We start from the raw sequence: 19,408 nt of genomic DNA, 5'->3' as shown, positions 1-19,408 counted from the left end.
ACATCAGTTTTTCTTTCTTTCCTATTTTGGGATCTAGTTTCTTTTAACAAACAGACCGAAATATGCCCAGCCCGGCTTCTTTGACAGGTCCATCCGCTGGACCTCCTAGCACCCCCTCCCTCCTGCCACTCTGTTTACGGTTTCGTTCTGTTTTAGTTTTTGCTTGATTTTTTCTTACATTGTTTTGTTTTTGGTTTTGTTTGTATTTTTCCAGTGGTGTTGTTGCTATTTTTGTCTTTTCTGTGTCTTTCATGTCCTTTTCTGTACATAATGACAAGACAGAGAAACTCGCCCCACAAGAAAGAACAGGAGGCAGTACTCACAGCCAGGGATTTCATCAATATAGATATAAGTAAGATGTCAGAATTCAAAACAACAATTATAAAGATACTAGCTGGACATGAAAAAAGCACAGAAGAGAAATTACTGGAGAAATAAATAAACTAAAATCTAATCAGGCCAAAAATTAAAACTCTATTACTGAGATGCAATAAAAAATGGAGGCTCTAACTGCTGGGATAAACAAGGCAGAGGAGAGTCAATGACACAGAAGACAAAATGATGGAGAATAAGGAAGCTGAGAAAAAGAGAGATAAACAACTACTGGATCACAAGGGGAAAATTCAAGAGATCAGTGATATCATAAAGTGAAATAATATTTGAATAATAGGGGTCCCAGAAGAGAAGGAAAGAGAGGGGGGGCAGAAGGCTTATTTGAACAAATTGTAGCTGAGAACTTCCCTGATCTGGGGAAGGAAACAGGCATTCAAGTCCAGGAAGTACAGAGAACCCTCCTCAGAACCAATAAAAATAGGTCAACACCCCAACATATAATAGTGACACTTGCAAATGTCAGAGACAAAGAGGAAATCCTGAATGCAGCTTGAGACAAGAAGTTTGTAACCTACAAGGGTAGAAACATTAGACCAGCAGCAGACCCATCCACAGAGACCTGGCCGGCCAGAAAGGACTGGCATGATATATTCAGGATCCTAAATGAGAAAAATATGCAGCCAAGAATACTTTATCCAACTAGGATGTCATTCAAAATAGGAGAGATAAAGAGCTTTCAGGACAAACAGAAACTAAAAGAATTTAGGATCACTAAGCCAGCCCTGCAAGAAATATTAAAGGAGATCGTTTGAGCAAAGAGAGAGACCAAAAGGAACAAAGACCAGAAAGAAACAGAGAAAATCTACAGAAACAGTGACTTTACAGGCAATACAATGGCACTAAATTCATATCTTTCAATAGTTATTCTGAATATAAGTGAGCTAAATGCCCCAATAAAAAGACACAGGGTATCAGATTGGATTAAAAAAAAAAAAAAAGCAAGAGCCATCCATATGCTATCTGCAAGAGACTCATTTTAGACCTAAAGATACCTCCAAATTTTAATCAAGAGGGTGGAAAACCATTTATCGTGCTAATGGACATCAAAAGAAAGCTGGGGTAGCAATCCTTATATCAGACAAATTAGATTTTAAACCAAAACTGTAATAGGAGATGAGGAAGGACATTGTATCGTAATTAAAGGGTCTGTCCAACAAGAAGATCTAACAATTATAAATATTTATGCCCCTAACATGAGAGCAGCCAATTATATAAACCTATTAATAACAAAATTAAATGAGCACATTGATAATAATACAATAGTAGTAGGGGACTTAACCCCCCCTCACTGCAACGGACACATCATCAAAGCAGAAGATCAACGAAGAAACAAGGGCTTTGAATGACGCACTGGACCAAATGGGCTCTGAGGTCAGCCATCCGCCATGCTTGCTTCTGCCAGATGGACCAACAGGAAAACAGGGGTCCCATCACCATAGACCAGGATCGAGGAAGTCAGGGGATTTGTGTGACGGGAAAGAGTCACCCAGGACATGATCTCAAATGGTCGAGCTGTTGGTCATGGTTTCTGGATGTTTCTTACATTTCACAGTGAAATGCTTAGGAAAATACGGGGGAAGGAGGAGTGAATGAAAGCCATTTGAGTAGGAGTCTCTCTAAACACCGATAAGAAAGTGGCTCTTGCTGAAAGTAGAACCGAAACCCGGCAGGTAACCCGCTCTCTGTACGCGGTGCAGGAAGAATCGGGGACGTACATCCCACGTGTCTGTGTTCGCTTACCTAAGCACGGAGTGGGTATGAAACAGAAGGCAGTGATGTCCTGAGGAGGGTGCGAAGGGGGCCTGGCAGGGACGGGTGGCGAGGCTTCCCCGTGGAATCTGCGTCACTCTGGCTTGGGGGCGTCTAATGTGTTGCCTATTTTGGAAGATGAACTGGGAACACCTCAGCCTGTGGCTGGTGGTGGCACGGCCCTCCTGCACTCACTCAAGGCTCGGAGCCCCCAGGATGGCGTCCCCTTGGAGAACACTGCCGCCTGTGCACAGCCCCTCCAGGGCCCCCACCCGGGCCAGACCACAGCAGCCTCGTGCCCACCGCGGTTCTGCTGTCCTCCTCCACCTGGAGCTCCCACGCAGGACCCCACGGCCGTTCCTCAGCCACCGCGGTCACACCTGGCTTGGCAGCATCTGAAGCTGGGGCTGTCTGCCGGGGGGCTCTCCACCACACCCCCTCCCTGTCCCTCGCCACCAGGCCCTGTGGGGGGTGCGTAGAAGGCAGAGGGGCTGTGGGCTGGGAGATGGGGGAGCTGTCCTGCTGGGACCCCCCTCGCTGGGCCTCGGCCCCCTGAGCTTCCACGGTGAAAGCTTCCACTGTCCATCCCTTCTGGGCCCCCCAGGTCTGATGCTTTGTCACCTCCCAGCCAGGTCAGGGGAACTCGTCACCTCCCCACGAATTCCTGGCACCCTCTTCCTCCTCATCTTCACCTGCCTGCCCTACCCCCCCACGGCATCAGGGGCCACAGCTTTCCCGCCACTTCAGGAAGTACCAGCCTCACCTCCTTCCTGAGACATGACAGGGGAGACCTGCCATCTGGCAGGAGGCTTCTGTCCCATGCATGAGCCCAGGGCCACCAAGCCGCAGGTGCCCTGCCCTGAGCCCCGGCTGCTCCCGGTGACCTGGGGCCCAGCTCAGGCTGCAGTGGCATCTCACATGCGTCTGTGGAGCCCCAGAGCCAGCACGTCACCTCACACTGTGCCCCCATTTTCTCTGACCACCTCTCCCCATGCTCACTCATCTCGGGTCCCCCGTCCCTGTCCACTTAGCTCGGCCCGTCCCTTCTTCCAGCCCCAAACACACTACACAGGCACTGGTGGGTTGTGATTTTACTAAAAGCTGCCCCTGACCCGCCCCCCGCCGCCCACTCTGGGCCCACGGGGACCCCGTCTGGAGGCTGCCGGGAAGGGGGAGGGGCACCGAGGGCTGCAGAGTCCACGCAGTCTCTCCACGCGCTGTCACTCCTGCCGGGCCTCCAGGCGCTCCAGCACCAGCGCTGCCTGGGTCTTGGCTTCCTGCAGGAGGCTGGAGATACGCTGGCGGGTCTGACAGACATAGGTCCAGGCGTCAGTCTGCACCTGAAGCCCATCCCCACCAGCCCAGGACCCCTGCCACCTCCCTGTGCCCTCCGGTCATGCTTCCTGGCCTGTCCTCTGTGGGGTGATCCCAAGCCCTCGACCTGGGGACCCCCAACTCCTCGCAGGCCTCTCAGCGAGAACGGGAGGGTCCCTCTGTCTGTCCTGAGATGTGGGCCAGGGCAGGCCCCCCACCTTCCTGGTCTTCCCACGTTAGCCACAACTGCAGAGGGCAGGGCTGTGTCCCCGAGCCCAGAGGGGGTTCATGCAGCCCATCCTCTAAGTCAACATCCACGTGGTCACATGGTGGACAGTGACTTCCCTCAAGAGCCAAGCTCAGCCCCTGAAAAGGCCTTCGTTCTGAGCTGCGAGTTCGTTTTTAGATTATCACAAAACTACAGAGACAGATGGGGTGGTATCTGGGGCTGGGGGTGGGGGAACGGGGTTTTCTAATGGGTGGGGGGCTGCCTTTGGAGCAAGAAAATCGTTGTTCTGGAACGTGACAGAGGTGACGGTCACACAACATCGTGACTGCGCACAATGCCCTGAGATCTACACTTTGAAACGATGAACCGTATGCTTTTCAAATTTACATCGATGGCAGTACAACGAAATTACAGCAAACGCTGAAGCTAAGACCATTTCGTAGGTTGGCGACTGTTCTTTGAGGCCCCGCGCTGAGCATGGCGGCTCCCATCCCAGCAGCTCCCCAGCCCCCAGCCAGAGCCCCACAGGAGGGCAGGTGGAGGTATGGATGACGCCCAGCCCCCTGCCTTCAGGGCCCGCAGAGAGGACACCGGCCACCGCGGAGGCCGGAGGGCCATCTCAGCAGATGGACACTCCCCCAGACCCGCATTGCGGAGCCACGGCCCCGAGGGTAACCTCCAGGTCCCGCTGCGGGGCCTGCCCCGGGACCCTCCTGCTCACCTGGTCCTTAAACGCGTCGTCCGCGACGTCTTTCAGATTGATGAGCACGTTGAAATACGCACCAAACGTGCCCGTCTCCAGGGCCTTGGCCGCCACCTGCAACAGGCGCCAGGAGCAGAGCTGGCCGTCCGTGACCCGGGCAGATGGCGGGCTCACCCTGCCCACTCCACCACCCAGGGCCGCGGCTGGGGGCCCTCACATCTCATCGGTACTGATGGCGCACTGAGCGCCCCGGGGGTCCCCAGGAGGCCCAGGGCCAGCCTGCCTGCAGAGGCCCGGCAGTGGACATGCAGAAGGGCGGGCTCCAGCCTGGCCCCTCCAGAGACAGAGACGACAACCACAGCCTGATTCCCTCCACCTCTGAGCACAGAAGATGAGGCCCTGAGTGAGGTGAGGCCTCCGGGCGTGCCAGCTTCAGGCCAGGCCTACTGCCGATGCTCCCGGGTCACCTCCTGGCTTCCCACATGCGGGCCGTGGGTGGGGAGAGCAGGTGGGAGCGCAGGCCCGGGGACGAGCCCAAGTGGCAGGAGTGACTTGTGCCCCAACGGCTCACAGCTGCCTCCCAGGGAGGGAGGGGACGATTGTCTGGAGCCGCAGGACCAGGCACTGAAAACAGTGTCATTCTTGTCAAGGCCTAGGCTGCGGTGCTCAGGATGGGCTGAGAGAGCTCCGTGCCCACTCCGGTCCCCGACCCAGAGCCCTCCACACTCGGGCTGAGGGCAGCGTGAAGTGTGCACATCTGTGAGCTGGTTTAGGGGTTTTCCGAAGGGCACGGGGCCACGAGAAGGAGGGAAGAGGACAGAACAAGGGAGCGGGAGGCTATGGGGTGGCCAGGAAGGTCTGGGGACCGGGGTTAGGGGTGGACTCAAGATACAGCTGCATTTCTGCCCCCTGCAGCACAAGCTTAAATGAAACCCTTACTTCCCACTCTTAAAACGGGATAAACAAATGGGCTCTGCTGGCTGAGACTGGCCAGGACCCCCTGTGAAGCGCTCTTGTCCCACGACCCTCCACGCTGCTCCCCCTGCAGCAGGAGCCAAGGGACCCCACCGCCGCCCCATACCTGCAGGTCCGACCGGCAGGCCAGGTTTGCACACTGTGCCAGCTCCTGCAGGGCCGGCCACAGTGAGGCCACCGTCTCTGCTAGCGCCAGAGGCACGGCCACCGCCTGCTGCAGCCCCTCCTGCAGGGCCGCCGCACGCCTGAATCCAAGGGGGTCGATGGTCAGAGCCCAGGACACCCAGGGGCCACCTGGACTTCCCCCCCAGCTCCACCCTAGCAGACAGAACCCGGGGGGAGTCAACAAGGACGTCATTCTTCCATCACAAACACCCCCCATAGGGTGGGTTAAATGGCTCCAAGGTCAAGGCCCTGGGTGTCCCCGGTCTGGGGTGGCGCCCCCCCCAGCCCCTGCGGCTCTCACCTGTCCCCTTCCTCAGGTGTGTTCTTGGGCAGCTTTGTTGCTTCCTGCCAGGAGAGACCCCAGAACCCGTGGGGTGAGCAGTGGCCATACCCCGGGGCCACAGGGAGAGTCTGGGCAGTGTCCACACCCCACCCCTGGGGTCAGCGTTTCTGCAGGGCGCGGACGCACCTTCGAGCAGCCCTTCTGCCAGGGGCCAAGGTTTCCACACCAGGCTCCAGGGGACTGGGGGGACGCCCTCAGGGACCGGGGCTCCCCTCACACAGCATGGGCTCCAGTCACTGCTTGTGACACACGACACACCGCTGGGTCTCGGGCTCAGGTGTGTGTCCTCCACCCCCTCCTGCCTGAACCAGCTCAGGCCCTCCTTTCGCGAGTGGTCACACTGGCCGCTGCACTGGTCAGCCCCCGTCCGCACACCTGTGTCTGCCCAGGCCTCTCCCTCACGCACGAGGTCCTGCCCTGCTCGCCTGCAAGGGCCAAGGGCCTGGCCGGGTGGGGAATGTGTCCATTCTGCATTTGACTAAATCTCTGTCCAAAAGTCGACGCCTCTGTCAGCGTGCCTTAGAGCAAGGGAGCCCTGACCCTGCCCGGAACCCACCAGGCCAGCACCCCCACAGCTCCAGCTGGTGGGCAAAACCATCCCGAGTCTCCCAGGGGCTGCCTGGGCCTCTGGGGCAATGCACGCCTCCCTCCAGTCTCCCGCGTGCGGCCCCACAGTGGTCCTCATACATGCGGGGCATTAGTCCTGTCCCCGTGAGCCCGGGTGCTCGGGGTGGGGAACTCCCGGGGGAACCGGGCTGGTTTCAGTCAGGCCTGTCCTTCCCACAGCCACGGCTGTGTCCAGCGGCGGATGCCCACCCACCTGGAGGCAGGTGATGGCGAGCTTTGCTTTTCCCCCATCTGGAAATCACTTCTGCGTTCGGCGCAAGATGAGGATGCTTCCTTTTTCAGATCTCCCTCTTCTTGTCGCCCCCAGGGAGGGAGCGTAAAGCACTGCGTTCCCCTTGTGCATGACTTTCGACTGCGCGTCTCCGAGTTGCATTTTAGGCTCTGAAGCAGACACCTTTGCCCGTCGTCTTTCTTTCCTCCCCTGCCTTCTGATTCGATTTTTGTTTTTCTCCTTCCCTCCAGTTGTTTTCTACTCAGTCGCCTTACTTCTAATCTCTGGCGGTTAGCCTTAAATGTTCTGCATTTATACTTGAACCTGATGTTTCCCCCTAAACGCCTCTCCATGTGTGAAGGTCATCAGAGCAGGGGAGTCTGGGAAGTGGCGCGGGAGCAGCTCAGTAAGCTCACGCGGGGCAACCCCGTAAACCGACACGACCACCGTGGGAAGAGCTGGGAGACTCTGGGTTCAGAGACAGAACACTCAAAGCCGCTGGGTCAGGAACCAGCACGACCACCACCGCGGGAAGCAGCCGGCCCACGGCCTGAGGGTAGCCAGCAGTAAGGGAGGTCTGAGAGGGAGGGGAGCCTCGCGCTTCTGGAAGGCACACGGCACCGCTGTGCGAAGTGCGAGAAACGCTCCTTGCCACGCACAGTGAGAGGCACCCGCCAAGGCAGCATGGAGACACAGACCACGGTGTGACTGCCACATCCATGGCGTGGAGACCCGGGAAGGAGCCCTCAGATTCGCACCACGGAGCCACATCCACGCAGCCTCCCAAGGGCCCCTTGGCTGCACCCACCTTGGGCAGCAAGTCCTTCTACAAATCACTCCCACAGGCTGCCCACTGCATGCCCGGTGACGGACGCCCGACACCAGCAACATCCCAGGTGCAAAGGGGCCTACGTCCTCCAGTGGGGCTGGCCAAAGTGCTGTGACCAAGACGTCTACACAATCAGTCCCCACTTACACGGATTCAGATTTTTTGACTTCGTGGTGGTGCAAAAGCAACACGCGTCCAGAACCGTGCTTGGAATTGGGATGTGGGTCTTCGCCCCGGCTAGCGATATGCCATCCTGTGCTGAGGCTGGGCAGCCCCGCGGGCACACAGCTGTTCCGTCGGTCACTCTGGGTACAGTGTTCGGTCAGTTACAGAGCTATTCAATCCTCTCTCATAAGACAGGCCGTGTGCGAGTCCACACCCAGCTGGAGGCGAAAGAGGTGTTCTCGGCAGCTGAAGGCCGGCCAGGCTGGGCTGCGATGTGCCGAAGGCTGGCTGTACTAGATACGGTGTTTTCAGTTGATGATGGGTTTATCGGTCGCAACTCCACCGTAAGTCGGGGCAGATCTGTCCTGGCATCTGGGGGCGTGAGGTCTCCATGCACCAATATAGAAAGATCTCTAATAGAACTCAAGTGACGAGCCCAAGAGGCAAACTAAGAACATATATGATGCCATTTGTGTAAGAAATGAGGAGAGAAAAAAAAATTGGATCTACACCCATATAAATAAACATCTTCGGATGCATGCCCTAAAATTGTGCCTGTTCGGGGCGTGCAGGGGTGCGGCGGGGGGTAGGGCACAGGGACTTCTCATCCTCAATCCTCCTGGCTTTGTGAATTCTGAACCACCTGAAGGTTTTACCTACTTTAAATAGCAAATAAATGAAATTTAAGTCTAAAAGCACACATGGAAAAAGGTGACCAAGGTCTATACCTCCCTCCCAGAGGACATGAACTTTAGTTCCAGATGGTAACTTATTTAGGTGAGACTCTGGTTCTTCCCATCTGGATACAGCCTTCACTCGGGGCGTGCACGGTGTGCCCTGGAGGTCACCGGTGGTCATCTGTGCCCTGACTTCCTTTCAGCGCAGTCTGGCCCTCGAGACGGCTCTGTCCTGAAGCCTGTGGGGCGGCTGGTGGCTGTGAGCTCACGTGTCTCCCAGGTCCTTCCCCCATGAACTGCTCTGAGACACAGACGCACAGCGGGGCTTGGTCCTGGACTCACGTCTCGGGTCTTCCTGCGAGTGCTCCGACCCCTGCTCCGGGTTCTGAGCTACACCCCTTCTCTGTCGTCCACCACCTGACACAGACTCCCTCTTGGGAGGGTGAGCAGATCCCAACCTGACCAGCCTGCCACGGCATGTGGAAGAGTTCCCGGCTCTCCCCATGGTCCTCTCTTTGTCTTGTGGCTGGAACGTCTTCCCCAGCCTCTGAGACCATCCATCACTGGCTCTTCTGTTAGGGTTTCTGCTGCCCACCCGTCCTGGGATGTGAGCTCTTCTTTGGGGACCTCGCCTTCCACCAGCATCTGTAGGTCTGGGCGCTGACTCAGCTGTGGGACTCAGAGGGTAGCTGGGGCAGGGGCGCTGAGCCTGGGCGGACCCTCTCTCCGTCCCACCCCACCCTGCCGCTGCCATGGATGTGAGCGCCAGGTCACGCCTGGGCCAAACGCTCAGAACCGCTGAACTCAGCCTTGCACAGTCAGGGGAGGGGGGCCAATAGCAGCCAGACCACCCTCCCCTCCCTCCCGCCTCCCCTGTTCTCCAGACACCTGTGCTTCCAACAGCCCCCACCCTCTCTGCAAGTTCTCTGTGACCCTGGGGGAGCGCTCTCTCCGTAGGACGCCCCCCTCTGTCACTGACCCCACTCAGGGCTTCCACAGGCTGGGGTGGTCCCGCCGAGCACTCACCAGGTAGGCCTGGAAGGCCCGGGCATCAGCGTCCACCAGCTGAGTCAGCGCGGCTGAGGCCGCGTGGAAGGGTGGGATCAGGCGCCGCATGGTTGCGTCCAGATGCTCGAACTGGCGCCGCCCGTAGGTCATCAGGCCAACCATGGAGGCCAGTGCGGCGCCCTGGGCAAGAGATGTGCTGTGCATGTGACTCGGGACCCCAGGCCAGGCGCCCTTGGCCCTGTCCTCACCCCTTGCCTCTCGCCTCGCACTCACCATGGCTGCACTGGCTGCTGCCACGGAGCCGCCCCCCGGGGCCGGAGAGCGGGCGCCCACCTCACGGACAAAGGCACACAGGGGCTTGTCCACCAGGCTCTGCTGGGGCCCACCATTGGGGACCAGGTACCTATGGGGAGGGGTTGGCTCAGCGAGGCTCCGGGAGGGGGAGGGGTCCAGGAACAGGGGATGGGGCTTTTGGGGGGGATAGAGAATGGAGGGCAGGGTCCAGAGTCACTACCGCCAGGCTGTGAGGGCAGGGCTGGCTCAGACCTTGATCCCTGACCCCAGGCCTCTCCCCATACACCCCCTCCCAATATAGGGTAGGGGACACAGTCCTAGTGTGCTGAGTGGCCATGACCACACAGAAGCCCCCACGACCATATGGTGGGACCTTGTTAGGGTCTCACTATATCCCCCCAACTAGCCCCCAGCCTCATGGCTGGCACAGACACCCTGGTGTTTACTGATGAATAAATGACCACACAGAAGGCTCTAGAAGAATCAAGGCAGGTTTCTGTAGGGGCAGGGGAGGTGCTCACTCGATGATCCGCTCCTTAGGGTTAAAAGGGGACAGAGAGTCCAGGCCCAGCCGGTTCACCACCTAGAAGAAGGGGCTGGTGATGATGAGCCACCTGGGCCCCCCACACACAAGGCAAGCCACCGAATGGTGGGGTCCCACATGAGCTCATGGTGGCATCCCTGCTCTGACCCACCTCTATATGGGGAGCCAAGCATAGCTGGCCGCATGTCCACCCACCACGAGCTTGTGACCGCTGGCTTCCGGGAAAGCCCCCAGCCCAGAGCAGACCCCCCACAGACTCCCTGTCACATCCACCCACCATCTTCTCCTACAGAGAAACTGACCCAGAGAGAGGAGGGGCCCTCGTTCTAAGCCACATGCGTCCCACAGACAACACCACACACGTGAGCCCATCACTGAAAGGAACCCACAAAACTACCACTTTGGACAAGATTCCTGATTCTTCAGGAGTCAGTACTCACAACTTTTAAAGCCCGGGAGCTGCCTGATTGACCTAAACATAAGATTTGTTCTATGAGGCAAAACGGATTTTACCTAAACTCAAAATAAAGTTGGCACAATCTCCATTTAAGATTAGAATTCTTTCCACCAAAAAAAATATTCAAAACACTTTATGGTGCTAATGCCAGTGGCGCAGTCTGGCGCATTCTGAGCCCAGAAGGCTGACATTTTCTACAGAAATGGAAAGTGACATGGGCTCCTTGACAGAAACCAGCCCGCAGAGTCCCGGGGGCGAGGGCAGCCAGGAGGTCTCCCCGAGGACATGGAGATGGGTAACAGTGCCTCCTGAGAGCCTTCAGCAAGCAATAAAGCAAAGACTTCCTGGCACAGAAGACCTCAGAAAGACAAACAGAAATTTAAACATGAGTTTAAGTGCCTGGCTAAGCTGGCAGAAAGTAAAGGCGCTCATTCAGGGCCAGAAATGACCAGACAGGGAACCAGATAGGCCTGCTCACCCTAACGCTGGGTCCACCCTGGGACATCTGAGAGCCTCTGGCAGCCCCTCACGGCAGGGAGGTCTCAAGTCCTGAAAAGTGAGGGTCAGAATGGAGGCCCCGAAAGGTGACCTCTCCAAGGATGAACTAGGATTTAAAACAAAAACAAAAAACACTGAAGGATATAATTGGGATACTTCTCAGTCTCTGCCTTCCCTTTGGTAAAGCAGGAAAAACCATTCCTGGGAATTCTAACCACAAACCACGCTGAGGGGATATGGGCCACGGTCCACATAGAACTCTCTGTGTAGTTCCAAAGCTCCAAGCAAAAGACTGACCCTGGGGGGCCCTTTGTGATCACATACCTGAGACCTAACAGAAGCAAATCCAAACTTTAAACCCAGGTGTCCAAGAACTACCACGGATAAAGTTGCAAAGAGTATGCGCACACAATCAAAAATCACAAAACACACGAAGAAGCAAGTCACCATGAGAAAGTCAACAGACGCAGCAACTTGCAAAATCAGACCTTCAAAGCCTGCAGATATCAGAACCTTCAGATAAAGAATATAAAACAACATGTTAAGAAATACAGGAGAACATCAAACACATTAATAAGGAATAAATAAGTGTGGGAGAGATGAAAGCATTTTCTTTTTTTTCTTTTTCTCAGTATGTATGGTACTGGCACAAAAACAGACATAGATCAATGGAACAGAATAGAGAGCCCAGAAACGGACCTTCAACTCTATGGTCAACTGATCTTCAACAAAGCAGGAAAGACTATCCAATGGAAAAGACAGTCTCTTCAATAAATGGTGCTGGGAAAACTGGACAGCCACATGCAGCAGAATGAAACTGGACCATTCTCCGACACCATACAAACTGGACCATTCTCTGACACCATACAAACTGGACCATTCTCTGACACCATGCAAAAGATAAACTCAAAATGGATGAAAGACCTAAATGTGAGAAAGGAAACCATCAAAATCCTAGAGGAGAACACAGGCAGCAACTTCTGTGACGTCGGCCACAGCAACTTCTGGCTAGACACATCTCCAAAGGCAAGGGAAACAAAAGCAAAAATGAACTACTGGGACTGCATCAAGATAAAAAGCTTCTGCACAGCAAAGGAAACAGTTGACAAAAGCAAAAGACAGCCGACAGAATGGGAGAAGATATTTGCAAATGTTCTATCAGATAAAGAGCTAGTATCCAAAATCTATAAAGAACTCAGCAAGCTCAACACCCAAAGAACAAATAATCCAGTCAAGAAATGGGCAGAAGACATGAGCAGACGTTTCTCCAAAGAAGACGTACAAATGGCCAACAGACACATGAAAAAATGCTCAATATCACTCAGAATCAGGAAAATGCAAATCCAAACCACACTGAGATCCCACCTCACACCGTCAGAATGGCTAAAATTAATAAATCAAAAAATGACCGATGTTGGTGAGGATGCGGAGAAAGGGGAACCCTCGTGCACTGTTGGTGGGAATGCAAGCTAGAGCAGCCACTCCGGAGAACAGTAGGGAGGTGCCTCAAAAAGTTGAAAATAGAGCTCCCCTACGACCCAGCAATCACACTACTAGGTATTTACCCTAAAACTACAAATGGAGTGATCTGAAGGGGCACCTGCACCCCAATGTTCACAGCAGCAATGTCCACAACAGCCAAACTGTGGAAAGAGTCCAGCTGTCCTTCATCAGATGAATGGATAAAGAAGATGTGGTTCATATATACAATGGAATATTACCCAGACATCAGAGAGGATGAAATCTTGCCATTTGCAATGACATGGATGGAACTAGAGGGGATTATGCTAAGTGAAATAAGTCAATCAGAGAAAGACAAATACCATATGATTTCACTCATGGAATTTAAGAAACAAAACAGATGAACATAGGGGAAGGGAAGGAGAAATAAAATAAGATGAAAATAGAGAGACAAACTATAAGAGACACTTAATCATAGGAAACTGAGGGCTGCTGGAGGGGAGAGGTGGGGGGTGGGGTAACTGGGGGACGGACATTAAGGACGGCACGGAATGAAAGGAGCCCTGGATGTTATACACATCTGATGAATCACTAAATTCCACCCCCGAAACTAATAATACAGTATATGTTAACTAAATTGAATTTAACTAACTTAATATGTTAATATGTTAACTTACTGAATTTAAATAAAGAATTGGGAAAAAAACACGTATCTGTAAAGACAATGCATTGAAACTAGTTAAGGCATTTTTAAATATTTGTAACATAGATAAAAACATGCATTGGTTCATACTTGTACACATGCTAAATTTTGTGAATAAATTCTGTTTCCTTAGGGGGGAAGAGATGAAAGCATTTTCTTAAAGAAAGGGTAAAGTTAGAAAAGCATTACTGGCTGCTGAAACTTATGGCTGGAATTTCAAGAGGAACGGGTATTTACACACCCTTTCAGGACCTCCCGCACAGCGCTCAGTACAAAAGGGAAAACCGGAAACACTGCAGCGAGGAGCTGCTCCTTGACACGAGGACCCCAGGCAACAGACGGGGGCGCCTGACCCCGCGCTCTGAGGACGGTACATCCCGCCCACCCTGATCCCACCAGAAGCCCACAACCCCGGTACGGGAGATGCTGTGCAAAACAATTTCCTGTACTTTTGAACTATGTCAAGGTCACTGAAGGGCAAGAGCACAAGGAGCTGCTCCCGATTAAAGGCAATAAAAGACATGGCAGTAAAGGACGGTCATCTGGTTCGGACCCTGGGTGAGAGGATAAGTAGCTATAATGGGGATTACGGAGACGTTGGTGTAATTTGATTATGGTCTGCAAATTAGATGCTAGAACTGCATTAATGTTGAATTTCCTGATTTTGATCATTGTACTAGGGTTATGCAAGAGAAATGTCCTTGTTCTTAAGAAATAAAACCGGAATAAATTCGAGGTAAAATGGTACAATGTCTTTAACCTACTCTGAAGTGGTCCAAAAAAAAAAATACACACACACACACACACACACACACACACACACATATATATATATATGACTATACGACTATGCATGGATACAGAGAGGGAATGACGCAGCAAATGGGGTGAATGCAAACAACTGGAGAATCTGGAGCTCGTGAGGGGTCCTTGCACCGTTCCTACAGCTTTGCTGTGAGTAGGGAGTGACATCAACATAAAACAATTACACAAAATTTTGTAACAGCTAGAAAGAGAACAGACCTGGCCATAAACTCTGTCAGTAGCTTAGAAGCTAGGTTGGAGAAAACCACATGAACACAAGGGGAAGAAGTTACTGAACCTCCAGGACAAAGGAGGAGTTCTTCAGGGATCAGGGAGCACAACAGGTGCCTGGAGATTTGGGAGATAGCCAGGCAGACTTAGACCTCCCCTCAGGACGTCTGATTCCAGAAGATGGTAAAGATAGTCTGCGGGAGCGCCTGGGTGGCTCTGTCGGTTAAGTGTCTGCCTTCAGCTCGGGTCATGATCCCAGGTCCTGGGATCGAGCCCCGCATCAGGCTCCCTGCTCCATGGGGAGTCTGCTTCTCCCTCTCCCTCTGCTGCTCCCCCTGCTTGTGCCCACACATGCTCTCTCTGTCAAATAAATAAATAAAATCTTAAAAAAAAAAAAGATACGTTTGCAATATTCTCAGGTGAAAACAAGTGACTCGGGATTTTGGTTGTCCAACAATGTTGAAAGAATAAATTCACAGAAAGACATGGCCAAACATGCCATATGAGTAAAGCAGCATGAGCCTTCCTTCAAAAAATCTGCTTGACTGTGAGATTCAGGCAACAAACAGACAAGGAGAAACAGAGATGACCTCGCCTACGTATGGAGCTAAGGTTAAATATCTGTGGGTATTTAAGACATGTGGAACATTTACAGAAGGTAAATGCCATAAATTTGACAATGTGAAAAGAGCAGTATAACAATTTAAATCTAGAGCAGAGATGACCGCTTACAGGTGCACACTAATATTCTTGTCTGTCTTCACCAAGAGTTGACAGACACTGTCGACATTGATAAAGAGTGAAAGAATTTAAGTGTGTTATTTAAACTTTACAGTTTAACCACCTAGGACTAATAAATGAATTCAGCAAGGAAGCAGGATACGAAGTCAACACACAAAAGTCAGTGCATTTCTATACACTAACGATGAGCACTCTGAAAAAGATATTGCAAAAACATTTCCATTTACAACAGTGACAAAAAGAGTAAAATAGTTAGGACTTAATTAACTTAACCAAGGAGGTAAAAGGTGTGTACAATAAAAACTACAAAACTTTGAAAAAATAAATTAAAGAAAATATAAATAAACGGAAAGCCCATGTTCATGGATTAGAATACTTCTGTTAAGATGGCCGTACTCCCCAAAACAACACACAGAATCAGTGTAGTCCTTATCAGAACCTTAATGGCATTTTTTGCAGACACAGAAAAACCCATCCTGGGTTATGATGGCTGCATAACATTATGATGCACTTAATATTGCCAACTGTATACCTAAAAGATGGTTAAGGTTCCAATTGTGTATTTTACTACAAAAGAAAAATTGAAAAAATTTAATCATCAAAAGAACCCCCCACCCCCACTAAAAACTACTGTAACTCAAAAAAAAAAAAATCAGGAAATAGAGAAGGAAGAAAAGATGTGAGCAAATGCTAAGTAGATTTATTTTCTCACTTCCATAGCAGGCTGTCAGTGTACTGATAAAAATCAATAAATCAAATTATGTATTTGAAAATTTGGGTAAACTTTTAAAATGAATAAATCAAAAACAGGGGTAAGTATATTAAGTTATAGAGGTAATCACCAGAATACCTAAAAAATAGACTCTTCCATTAAAACTGGAGGGAACGACGCCCAACACCCCACAGGCCTGCAAACAGGACAAAGGGTCAAGATGTATTTGCTGAATCAGGAGATACACACCCAACTGCCAGAGACAAACACGTGCAGAGAAACCCACTCGTGCGCTCACTGTGCGGAATTCCGGCTAAAGTGGTCACTTCAGCTTCTACACGACCCTTCGCTGCTCCTGGATGGGTCCACACACCCGCATCCCACAGCGGGCACGGGGCTGTCGCGGGAGCGCACGCGCCTCCGCCACCCCCGGGCGCCTCCAGCACAGACCCCAGAAGGGACGGGGGACGTGCTGTGCCTCCTCCCCAAGGGGTTCATACAAGACTGAACACCCAGAGCACAGGGGAAACTCCCACAGTTCCCCGTATGACAGAGTGTGATGTCATCCAAGCGCAGACAGCAAGAGGAGGAGGAGTGGGGCCCAGCCCGGCGGACCGGGTGCCCCAGGCCTGCTCCTAGAGCGTCAAGCTCGTGCCCGTCTCCCCACCGGCCCCTCGCTGGGAGCCCAGCCCACCAGCCTGACGCGGTGCTCCTCCTCCAGGATGAACAGCTTCTCCTTCTCGCAGTAGAAGGCGGCAGCGTCCAGGAGGGCCTTCAGCGGCACCAAGCCCACCAGCTGCGACCCCACCACTGGCAGGCTCAGCTCCTGCAGAGGTCCAGCGGCATCATGTCCAGGGGAGCTGGACTTGAGACGCCCTGAAGGGTGTCCTGGGGACCCGCCCCGCTCACCTGAGGGACTTCACCCCAGCCGGCAGGGGTCACCCGCCCCGCTCACCTGGGCTTCTCTGCAGGTCTCCTCGTAGACTGTATGCAGTGCTGTGACCTCAAAGTCCAAGAGGTTTGTGGACACTTGGGCCAGGTTCTTCTCATCCAGGTACCAGCCAATGCCCTGAACCTTTTTCAGGCGTCCTGGCTGCAAACGAAAAGTCTTTCCCAGCTCAGGCCCTGCCCATCCTCTCTTGCCTCCTGCACCGAAAGCCACTTGCACCCCCCACGCCCCCCCCCCCAGCTAAGCTGTCAGGAGGGCTCCCTCCCTCCACAGGTGCCATGGCCTGCGGATCCGTGGTGCTGCCTGGACGGCGGGTTGGCGGCCCTCTTCACACACCAGAGCTCTGAGCCAGCTGGGGGGGGCCCCGCCTACCACAGGGAAACTGAGGCCCCCGCCCAGGGCACCAGGCTCAGGCCAGCATTCCGCCCATACCATGTGCTGGGGTCTCGCCTGGGGCCACCCCCCTCCACCCCTACACTCCTGTGCATGGTCCCTGCTATCCCTCCCTCACCCCAGAGGCTGGCTCTCCACTCCTCACTCCTTAGGGTGGCTCAGTCCACCTGAGGAGGGACCTCTGAGCTCTGAATTCAGCAGGAACGCAAAGGATTTGGAGTTTGCCTGGCTTGTATGATCATGCCTACACACTGCTGCCTGTGCCAGGCTCCTGGGGCCTCAGCTGTCTGGGGGCATCCAGGTCTCTAGGGCTGGGGGGACGACAGGTAGGCAAGATGTCACCCTTCACCTCCTTCACCAAGTGCCTCTGTGTCTGTGGGTCCAAATCACACTCCCTGCAAGGTCGGTGCTCAAACTAGGGGGCAGCTGCTGTGGCAGACATGGTGGGTCAGGGCCCCCGGGGCACCTGGGGGTGTGGGGGGGGGCTGGAGTTACCTGGGGGCACTGGGGCTCCGAAGCAGCTGTTTCCCTAGATGTATGGAATCTAGCAGTGGCTATACCCCTGCCTGCTGCCACGGAAACGTGTTTTACGCGAGCGCCCCCCAATGTCAAACACTGGAACCCCACCGGCCTCGTCCACTTGTCATGGACACCAAGGCTGGGCTGGTCAGCAGGTCCACACCACGGCGCCACCCCACCTCTGAGGCTCTCCCTGAGCCCCTCAGGATTCCGCGGGGAGAGTGCCACGGCCCATGGGGACAGCAGGCTGCTCACCTTGTCCTTCCCACGCCCCTGCTCCCGAATGTTGAGGGCAATGCGGTGGGCCTGCTCCTTGGTGCTGACCAGGTTGATATTAAACGCAATGAGGAACTTCCGTGCCCCCGTGGCCGTGGCCCCCCAGCTGGGGACAAAGGAGCTGGGGCCGAAGTCGGGCGCCCACTCGGCCTGCTTGAGCTGTGGGGAGACTCACCCTAGGCTGTGGTGTCCCCCACAGGAGGGACGCCCCGCCAAGGTCAGGGAAGGAGGAGGGCACCCACCCCTGCAGAGTGCACCCCTCCACCCGCCCGCCCTGGTGAGGAGACACGCACCTTCTCAGGGAGGGCCTCGTACTCCCCAGCCCGGATGGCCGGCAGGGTCCGGCGACTGGCCGTCTGGGCCGCCTCCCCATAGAGGTACACTGCAAGGGAGCCGGCTGGTCAGGGTCCCCGCCAGTGGGCAGCCCGGAACCCCCACTCCTGGAGGAGAAACGAGGCAGGACGCTTCTGCCAGCCTCAGCCTGGGGGACCCACTTGCCTTTCCCTCGGCTCCCATCTCCCTCTGCCTCGTGGGATGGGTGTGGGTGGTCACTATGGACACTCCGCTTGGGCCAGGACCCCCCCTCTGCCCACCCAGGGACAGGGCAGGCCCCCCCCACTGCTCCCCCCGCACAGATGTCCCCGAGATAGGAGCAGACGCTCAGGAGGGAAGCATGCTCACCTTTCTTTCTAAAGTGTATTTTCATTGTACAGTGAATACGACCACAAATTAAGACACACAGAGAAAAGGAAACAAAATCACCACAAACTCCCAATGTCGCCACGACAACGGTGACAGCCTGGCGCACACGGGCGGGTGCCCGCAGGGCGTGGGTTTGGGCCCTGCCCTCACGCATCCCTCTGCCTGAGCCCGAGCCCCGCGCGCGCCCGGCGTTCTGGAGACCCCTGCGCGGGCTGCTTCCCGCTTGTCTCCGTTTGTCTCACGTGAATAATTTCTTGATTTGGTTAATTCCCCAAGCGAGATTATTCTATTAGGCAGCACGGACTTGACTTTACAGAGCAGTCAAGCAGCGTCCACTGAGGGGCAGCGCGTGGGAGCCCCTGCCCCCCCAGCAGCCGGCGCGCAGCCCCCCTTCCGTGTGCAGAGAACCTGAGGGAGCTGCAGTGCAGCGGGGGGACCCGCAGGGGGCGCCCCTGCCAGGGTGGCCCTTTCTGGGCACTCACCTGGCACACCGAGCTCCTCCGCCAGCCGCTGGCCGAAGGCCTGGGCGCAGAGCACACACTCATCCATGCTGACGCCCCTCACAGGGATGAAGGGGCACACGTCCAGGGCGCCCATCCGAGGGTGCTCCCCTGCAGAAAGAGGGGGCTGGGCAAGGGTGGCCGGGGGCCCCAGGCGTGCGCGTGGGCTCAGCGGGCTCGTGGACCCCACGCTGCCAAGCTGAGCATTCAGAGCCCGCCTCCCCCCTCCCTTCCCC

At 54.5% G+C, this 19,408-nt stretch overlaps 1 protein-coding gene across 5 annotated transcripts in view; it reads right to left on the bottom strand.

Moving 5' to 3' along the window:
• Positions 1–3,217: 3,217 nt before the first annotated feature.
• The window catches only part of FTCD (formimidoyltransferase cyclodeaminase), a 17,804-nt gene continuing 1,613 nt past the window's right edge, over positions 3,218–19,408 (bottom strand). For 2 of the 5 annotated variants that reach the window (XM_034654204.1, XM_034654213.1), the window contains 13 exons: positions 19,155–19,283; positions 18,264–18,352; positions 17,950–18,129; positions 16,789–16,926; positions 16,528–16,659; positions 13,320–13,355; positions 10,204–10,265; positions 9,662–9,791; positions 9,407–9,568; positions 5,830–5,873; positions 5,470–5,608; positions 4,407–4,502; positions 3,218–3,449 (listed from right to left, as the gene is read on the bottom strand). In XM_034654204.1, coding sequence (XP_034510095.1) covers positions 3,363–3,449; positions 4,407–4,502; positions 5,470–5,608; positions 5,830–5,873; positions 9,407–9,568; positions 9,662–9,791; positions 10,204–10,265; positions 13,320–13,355; positions 16,528–16,659; positions 16,789–16,926; positions 17,950–18,129; positions 18,264–18,352; positions 19,155–19,283 — 1,424 coding nt within the window. In that variant the 3' untranslated portion in view covers positions 3,218–3,362. The remainder of the gene's footprint in view (positions 3,450–4,406; positions 4,503–5,469; positions 5,609–5,829; positions 5,874–9,406; positions 9,569–9,661; positions 9,792–10,203; positions 10,266–13,319; positions 13,356–16,527; positions 16,660–16,788; positions 16,927–17,949; positions 18,130–18,263; positions 18,353–19,154; positions 19,284–19,408) is intronic. The other 3 variants (XM_034654217.1, XM_002919057.4, XM_034654210.1) reach the window with 3 other exon arrangements.

Source organism: Ailuropoda melanoleuca, chromosome 1, assembly GCF_002007445.2.
Source record: "Ailuropoda melanoleuca isolate Jingjing chromosome 1, ASM200744v2, whole genome shotgun sequence".
In the NCBI taxonomy this organism is placed as follows: Eukaryota; Metazoa; Chordata; class Mammalia; order Carnivora; family Ursidae; genus Ailuropoda; species Ailuropoda melanoleuca.
Note: the sequence above shows the minus strand (reverse complement) of the source record. Positions and strands in the feature narration are given on the sequence as shown.